This window comes from Hordeum vulgare, chromosome 6H (genome assembly GCF_904849725.1).
Source record: "Hordeum vulgare subsp. vulgare chromosome 6H, MorexV3_pseudomolecules_assembly, whole genome shotgun sequence".
Classification (NCBI taxonomy): Eukaryota; Viridiplantae; Streptophyta; class Magnoliopsida; order Poales; family Poaceae; genus Hordeum; species Hordeum vulgare.
In genome coordinates, this window is record NC_058523.1 from 520,963,415 (window position 1) to 520,971,842 (window position 8,428).

Below are 8,428 nucleotides of genomic sequence, written 5' to 3' on the forward strand. Positions count from 1 at the left end.
TTCAACTGATTAGGGTTCACATGGTATTCTCCGTCTTTAGCGATCACGTGGTCAAGAAAGAATGCCGCCAATTCCTCTTGAATTCCTCGCATACGATCTGCTGGTAGGAGTTCATTCCGCATCCGATATATCTAATTTGAAGAAGGGGTCAATACATATATGTGAATAAATGAAACTGAACACAAATGATGGTAATAAAATAAAATTGTGAATATTATTATTTACGCATGTCATATTGTTTGTCAGAGTAGCCCCGCTCACAGGTCGTGTGGCGGATGGACTCGCAAATGTAGTATCCACGGTAATCATTCCCTGGTTCCTGCCACAACCACTTTACAAGAAATAGAGGTCAATCAAACTGATAGTTAGCAAGCATGCTAAATGGTATTGATGAAACTAGCGCTTGAATCACTAGGAGATGCATGGAACATGCTACTATAGTACTTACTTTCGGACGTCTAAATTGCAGCTTCTTCGGCAGTCCCGGAGTTTTTGCGGTGAATTTTTTCCAAACCCTGTCAAACAAAGAAAACAATTACTTGATATTAGGAAATGAACAAAGTTGCTGATATAGTGCAATAATGATCGATTTAACTTACTTCCCTAGAATTTCATTCATGTCCGCATACTCGTTGGGATCTTTTCGTCTCGAGTCTAAAATGGTTACTAGTCCCTGCTCAAGATTAATCTCTAGGAGAATATAGTGGAAGCTGCGCACGCATGCATAACTCATCAATTACATTACTATAACCTTGACTAATAAGGGAAACCGAATATGCACAAGATAGTAACACTCACTGGAATTCGTAAGGGAAGAGTATTATAGCTTTGTTTTGATTCAATACAAACGATTGTAGCAGGTTGGCCTCGGTATCTTTGGCCTGAGATTTAGTCATAAATGCATCTACGAGATTTGTGTTAATGAACCCAATATCACCGATTTGTCTTTTCTTCAATTCGACGATCTTCAATCTGCATATAATATAGTGAGGATAATTAAAAATACATGCAATGAAAGAGCTGACCTATATATAGAGACTTAATGACAGAAGTAGTACTACTTACAGGCAGTAGCAAGTGATCATTAATTTATCGAGGGCCAGGAGATTGAAAAACGGGAAGAAATCCTCAAATGGAACCATCAACAGTTCAAGTCCAACGAGGTCATGCTCCTTTCTAACTCTCAGCGTCAAAATATTACTCCCCCCAGACTCTTTGCAAGTTTTCATGTACCAATCATGGAATCTTCGCATCATCATTGTTAGAGATCTTTCATCTTTGACGAGAGGCTTCCCGTACACGTATTTGTGTTCATCCACCTCCAATAAATCAAAATGTGCATCATCGGGCAGGTAATCTACAGGATTGGTACCGGGCAACAAGATCCCCGGATGATTAGCGACGATATCGCTAGACACCTTGAGCGGGGGGAACGGTTGGTTCACTTGTTCGCCGAGCTAGGCAACGATTGGCATCTTTCATCTTTAAGAAAGTAGAGAGGCTTACGGCAAAAACTAGATGCACTTCGTGTACAAAACAAACAATCTCCTTCGAAGTATCAGGGTTTCATACGGAAACTCGTCTGTTACAAAGGGATTGCAATTTTTTTGAACTTATTTGAACCCCCTTGTTTTTCTGTGTTCAAAATGCACCATTCAAAGCCACATCATCAATTTACAATCCTTTCTGACTTCATTTGTTACTTTTCATGCATTTACTGATTATTTTGAGCTATAAGACCACGAAATTGTAAAGCATTTGAAATGAACTCTGAAAAGGTTCCAAGTTGGCATGGTATCATCATTTCACCCGCATAGCATGTGCAAGAAAGTAGAGAGGCTTACGACAAAAACTGGATGCACTTCGTGTACAAAATAGACAATCTCCTTCGAAGTATTAGGGTTTCATACGGAAACTCGTCTCTTACAAAGGGATTTCAATTTTTTTGAACTTATTTGAACCCCCTTGTTTTTTCTGTGTTCAAAATGCACCATTCAAAGCCACATCATCAATTTACAACCCTTTCTGACTTCATTTGTTATTTTTCATGCATTTACTGATTATTTTGAGCTATAAGACCATGAAATTGAAAAGCATTTGAAATGAACTCTGAAAAGGTTCCAAGTTGGCATGGTATCATCATTTCACCCACATAGCATGTGCAAGAAAGTAGAGAGGCTTACGGCAAAAACTGGATGCACTTCGTGTAGAAAACGGACAATCTCTTTCGAAGTATGAGGGTTTTATACGGAAACTCGTCTGTTACAAAGGGATTTTAATTTTTTTTAAACTTATTTGAACTCCCTTGTTTTTCTATGTTCAAAATGCACCATTCAAAGCTGTAAGACCATGAAGTTGAAAAGCATTTGAAATGAACTCTGAAACCAAAGTACATACATAGTTCTCAAGAGCATTAAAACCAAAGTACATACATAGTTCTCATTGAACAACATATAGCTCTCGAGAGCATCTAATTAAACCATACATTGAAATTATGTAAAACATTTCAATGCAAAAACAAATGCGATCATAACCGCAACCAACGTAACAACTCATCCAACTGCATAATGATACCAAGCCTCGGTATGAATAGCATATTTTCTAATATTTTTAATCTTCAACCGCATTGCATCCATCTTGATCTTGTGATCATCGACGACATCCGCAACATGCAACTCCAATATCATCTTCTCCTCCTCAATTTTTCTTATTTTTTCCTCAAGTAATTGTTTTCTTCTTCAACTAAATTTAACCTCTCGACAATAGGGTCGGTTGGAATTTCTGGTTCAACAACCTCCTAGATAAATAAAATCTATGTCACATTGGTCGGCATAATTGTCATAAACAGTAAATGAACCAAATAGTTATGAAAAGATAATATATACCACATCTGAATCATAGACAGGACGAGGGCCGACGGGGGCGGATACCAAAACCATCGCACTATATAATAACAAGGAATAATAAAAGTAAGAATATTCGACAAGTATCTATCTGAAGTCAGAATTTTTTTCTTTCAGAAAGAAGATAAGAACAAGAGACTCACCACGGTGGTGCCGGCGACGAGATCGATGCGGGTGATCGACGGCGGTGAAGGCGGGGCGGGGACGGGGCGTGACAGACCGCTAAATCTAGACAAATCTCGTTGAAAATGGAGCTCGGAGGTCGAGTTTCGAGAGGAGAAAGCTTAACTAGTGTGGCTCAGGCATTTCATCGAACACCTCATGTGCATAGGAGGTGAACTAGAGCACCCAAATGCCCTCCCCTCGCTGGCTTGACAAAAACAGAGCACTGTGGAGTGCTATGCCGCAGCGGTGGATATATGTAGGCAAGTTATATTTGTCCCGGTTCAAGCCACGAACCGGGACCAATGGTTGTGGGCCAGCAACGAGGACCATTGGTCCCGGTTCGTGGCTCGAACCGGGACAAATGGTTCCACACGAACCAGGACCAATGCCCACGAGGCCGCGGCCGGCCCCCTGGGCTCACGAACCGGGTCTAATACCCCCCATTGGTCCCGGTTCTTAAAGAACCGGGAATAATGGGCTGGCCAGGGCCGAACGATAGCCCTGTTTTCTACTAGTGCCATGTACCCACAAGAGAGAAGCACACCGATTAGGGTCAGAGGATAGCGGTTGGATCAGGCGTCGCCGGCCGCCAGAGCAGCCACGCGAGGCCCTGGTCCACCGAAGATCCATCGGTCGTCCGACCAGATGAGCAACAGCACTCCACCCCCTCCCCCCCCCCCCCCCCCCGCTTGCCGCAACATGGAGGGGCCTTGCCGGAAGGACCGTCGCCCCAGATCCAATCGCTCTCCACCGCAAGGCGGAGCAGCAAGGGCCTCGCTGCCGCAGTCCTCGGTTGCGCCATAGGCTTGCCCGGCGCCAGCCTGATACAGCGGCGAGGGAGGCGGGAAGAGGAGGTGTCTACGCCGGTGGCAGGAGAGGGATCACCCCTAAGTCACCCTCGAGGCACGGAGTGAAAAATCTCCGATGGTGGCCTAAAAATGGGAGAGATTTTTTTACTTCCCGGCCTGTGCACCAACTAAGGATGCATACGGCCATTTTTATATGAGTACCAAGATAAACATGGCCCTTAGATTTATTTAAATGAGTATCAAGATTATTTTTTATGATTGTTTTCATCATACATCAAGCTTTTTTTTAAATTAAACTCGGATCGTTAGGCTGCACGACCGCATGCCAACCACTGAGCCAAAGCTCTCTTTGCAGCAATTATTAGTGTAGACCATAACAGTTTATCAGTGAAGCTTGTAGTCATACCTTATGAACACTGTCAAAGGGATGCCAACCAAGTCGCTCACGAGCTATCCAAAACATCATTTAACAACAAGATTTCATGTAACCAGGGCGATGAGAGATTCTTCATTTAGTAGTAAACGATGTAATGATTTTCGACAACAATAGCTAGTGAGCATTTGCTGGGTAGCAGATGCCCTTCGACCACAATAGCCAGTGAGCATTTCCTGGCTAGCATGGCATCTGCAAGCGTTTGTTATGGCAAGCTCTTCAAACACACATGACAATTCCTTCGAAAACATATGGCAAATTATATGGCCATCAAATTTTTTGTTTCGAAAATTGACAATACGTTGCCATACCGCTGACATATAAACTGCTGCGGAAAGCATTCGTTTTGCCATGGTCATCCATCAAACGGTTCGTTGAGTAACATAGTCCATGATTTTAAGAAGCAATAAAGTTAACCGGCCGGATGCATGTCACTCCCACAAGAAAAGAAAACACACGGCTAGAAATACTCTTGTCCGGGTCCGAGCGCGTACGGGCTCACACGGTGGCGATGGGCGCGGCATCCACCTTCATGGCCTCGAAGCGCGGCTCCTTGGCCTCGAACTTGTGGCGCAAGTACAGGTTCATGTAGTCCTCGAACACGAAGCTCGGGTACTCGGCGGTGCCCTCCTCGCCCTCGTTCTTCCCAGCGGCTTCGGCAGCACCCATAAGCGCTGGGGCCGGGAATATGACGGCGTCGGCGCCGGGGTTGTAGAATGAGGCGACGGACATGCGGTTGCCGTCAGGGCGGGTGAGCACGCGGTGCATGACGCTCTTGTACCGCCCGTTGGTGATCACCTCCAGCTGGTCGCCGATGTTGACGACGACGGCGTGACGCATGGGCGGCACGTCCACCCATGCCCCGTCTTTCAGGAGCTGGAGCCCGCTGACCTGATCATCCTGGAACAGCAGGATGACGCCGCCGGCGTCGGTGTGCGCGCGGAGGCCGTCCACCAGGTCGGGGCGCGGGCACGGCGGGTAGCTGCTCACCTTGGTGCCGAACGTCGGGCCATTGGAGCCGGTGAAGGCCCGCTTCAGGTAGCCCTCCTCCAGGCCGAGGTTCTCGCACAGCAGGTCCAGCACCTTTTCCGCAAGCTTCTCGATCTCGGACGCGAACTCCTTCATCACTTGCCTGCAAACGACGACACGAAAAAGGCAGCTTTTGTTACGAGACAAACAAGTGTCACTTGCTAAAAAAGGCGATTCCAGTCGTGTTGGTTACTACTAGACGTAATCAGGATTCTGATGTTTCTTTTAGAAAAGAATTTGGATTTCGATGTGAGCAAGCAATCTTATCTCCTGGTGAAATCCTGGCAGCACTACTATATCTGCTGGATATATTTTTAGTCCATTCCTGCCGAAGCTGGTCTCTTATGTTATTATTAGTTAGTTACTAATTAAGTAGCAGTAGTTCATTAATTAAGTAATCAGGCGTTGCGTACCTGTAGTGGTGGTCGAGGTTGGGCAGGTCGGCGAGGTTGGAGGCGGGGAGGTGGCGGACGAAGAAGGTGCTCTCCCAGTCCACGTCCTTCACGTCGGCGCCCTTCTCGCCGGCCTCCAGCGTCCGTGCCGCGAACTCCTTGAACTGCTCCTCCCGGCACGCCGCGTAGTGCGCCTTGCTCACCCGCTCCACCTCGTCCATCAGCTCGTGCGAGATGCCATGGTTCAGCAGCTGTTCGCAAGGTCAGTTAATCTTGTCAAGAATCTTACTTATGCCTGCTTTCGACAAAATCAATCTACTATAATTCTGCTAAAGGAGAATTCTATGTGTGTGTGTGTGGGCGTGTGGCAGTGGCACCTCGAAGAAGCCCCAGTTCTCGCAGGCGTCGCGGATGACCTCCATGGCCGCTCCCCTCTCCTCTGTCTCCAGCTTCTCCATGTGGATCACCGGGAAGCTCAACGAGGTGGCGGCAGCATTAGCTGGAATTGCCATCGCTCTCGATCTGATCACTCTAACTCACGCAATCTGTATGTGTGTTTGTGCTGCTGCTGGTTAGCAGAAGCAGAGAATGTGTGTGCGCTCTGAGGCCGGTATGGAGGGCCCAATTTATAGACGCGCGAGAGACGGAAATCAAGTTCGGCTTTCGAGAGCATATATCCTTCTCCGAATCAAAAAAAAAATGTTAAGTATTTTTAAAGGAAGAAAACTTAAATATTTTGACCTGTTTAACTTTATTATTATTTTTGCTAAATTTCAATAGACTGAGGCTTGAGTGTTAGTCAATACTATATTCGTGAGATCTTACATGAAGATTTATGTAAAGAAATACATTTAAGTTTTTTCTACTTCTTTTCTACTCCCTTCGTTTCAAAATAAGTGTCTTAACTTTGTACTAGCTCTAGTATAAAGTTGTACTAAGCTTGAGACAGTTATTTTTGGGACGGAGGAAGTATTTGTTATAGCACTTGTTTGAGACTTGGTAAATAACACTTGATTGAGACTTGGTTAAGTTTCACTCGACTGAGACCTAGCCAAACAAAGAAAAACAAATACATTAAATCTTACACTTAAATTTTGTTTTTTTCATGAACGGAGCACTGCTATCTCGTTTTGCACGAAAATTATAAAGCAGGCTTGTTACAGTAACAACATTTTAAATTTGTATTTGCTATTTACTTTAAATGTATTGTTCGTCCAAGAGCATATGCATCCCAGAGCCCATCCCCAAGACAGAGAGAAGGCTATGACCTAGCCGGGACGTACGAGATTACGACACAGCTTAATTAGTTATAACTACTTTGGTCAGCATGGAATATGGAACAAAGCTGTCTGGACGTACAAGTCGGGACCAAGGCAACCGAAATAGGCCCGAGTTAGCTAGTCGGATCAGCGTGCGCGCCGCAACTTCGTATAGGCTACCTGATCGACGCACACATAGTTATAAGTTGTCTCCAAGAATATCGCTTCTTGCTAATCAATATGCCCTGATGGAGACGCTACCGTATGATAAGTATAGTTCTAGTTGGGTATCTATCTATCTATAATATGGTAGGCTGATGGTCTACGTTAGCAACTACTCCAACATCATAAGAGTATTCTATAGTGCCTAACCTATGACGTACGGATGAAGTTGTGCCTTGGTACTTTACAAGTTGATAATGACCAGATTAGGCGCTGCGCACCTGACCCACGCCACGAGCTTTGCTAGACTTACGTATATTTTCTACCGAATCTTACGTAGATGATGAGGTGGGCGTTGTTGATTGAATTCCGCATCGGCCCCACCCTGAAAATCAGGGGGGGATTAGTGGAGGTTAGGGAAGGAAATCTCCTTTACGTAAGTAATTCACCTAAGAATTCGTAGATGTAGCATTTTTTCCCACGCCACATATAGTGGAGAATTGCTGTCAACAAATATATTTGTAGTACTCCAACATCCATCACTTGACTGCTGCTGTCCGGGGACACCGGTCGGTTGTGTCTGAAACATGGCACGTACCTTGATCTATCCATGGATAGCTAGCTCCAGAGCTAGTAATTTCGGGTGCTTACCGGATGGGCGTTGTCTGTCCTACTCAGCAACAACCAGCAGCAGTAGCTAAATGGCATGTAGATCACTTATTGTCCACACTCCCGTGTGCCGGTCGACTAAAAGTGGGCATGGGAGCACTCGCTCATGTACGCATCTAGCGGCATGGTGCATCGCAGCTGGACAACAAGACCCCGGCCTTGTCCCAGATCGACCCATGGATAGACAGCTCGAGCGCCTTCGTCGTCGTCGCACTACCATGATCGGCGTGTCCACCCCTCTCCCTTTCTCCGTACTAGTGTAACATTTCCCTCTCCTTTCTCCCTCGTGGTAGGGGCCGGGTAAAAGTTCCCTTCTCTAGTCACCGGGTTAAACTTATCTCGAGCAGTTCAAAGGAACAGCGGATGGAGGGGAAAAGGAAGATCGAGTTCTACGCATCACCGAGAAACCCACCAAGAACACATGACTCAGAGCATCTCTATCCCGTATAACATACGTCGATATGCAAAACACGTTTTCAGTTTGCGGAAAATCAGTTCTACGGACTGGCGCGGGTGATGGCAGAGTCACAGCGCACAAAACGAATCTGTAAAAAAAGATATTCACATCAAATGCTCTTTTACAGATCGGCTACGCAAGGTCTGCGAG

The 8,428-nt window shown here is 45.6% G+C and overlaps 1 protein-coding gene across 1 annotated transcript; it reads right to left on the reverse strand.

The window, feature by feature from the left end:
- Window positions 1–4,636: 4,636 nt before the first annotated feature.
- Window positions 4,637–6,347, reverse strand: LOC123404350 (1-aminocyclopropane-1-carboxylate oxidase-like). Its single transcript, XM_045098271.1, has 3 exons — window positions 6,109–6,347; window positions 5,753–5,982; window positions 4,637–5,442 (listed from the first exon to the last, which is right to left on the reverse strand). Exons 1-3 carry the CDS (start codon window positions 6,241–6,243, stop codon window positions 4,809–4,811), a joined length of 999 nt encoding a protein of 332 aa, XP_044954206.1. The 5' UTR covers window positions 6,244–6,347; the 3' UTR covers window positions 4,637–4,808.
- Between the last annotated feature and the right edge of the window lie 2,081 nt (window positions 6,348–8,428).

Bases quoted from the DNA above. Each gene is read 5' to 3' on its own strand.
- LOC123404350 (XM_045098271.1), bottom strand. From the start codon at position 6,243: ATGGCAATTCCAGCTAATGCTGCCGCCACCTCGTTGAGCTTCCCGGTG. The intron at 5,983-6,108 runs GTGCCACTGCCA...CCTTGCGAACAG, and splicing joins AGAACTGGGGCTTCTTCGAG to CTGCTGAACCATGGCATCTC. The intron at 5,443-5,752 runs GTACGCAACGCC...CGTCGTTTGCAG, and splicing joins AACCTCGACCACCACTACAG to GCAAGTGATGAAGGAGTTCG.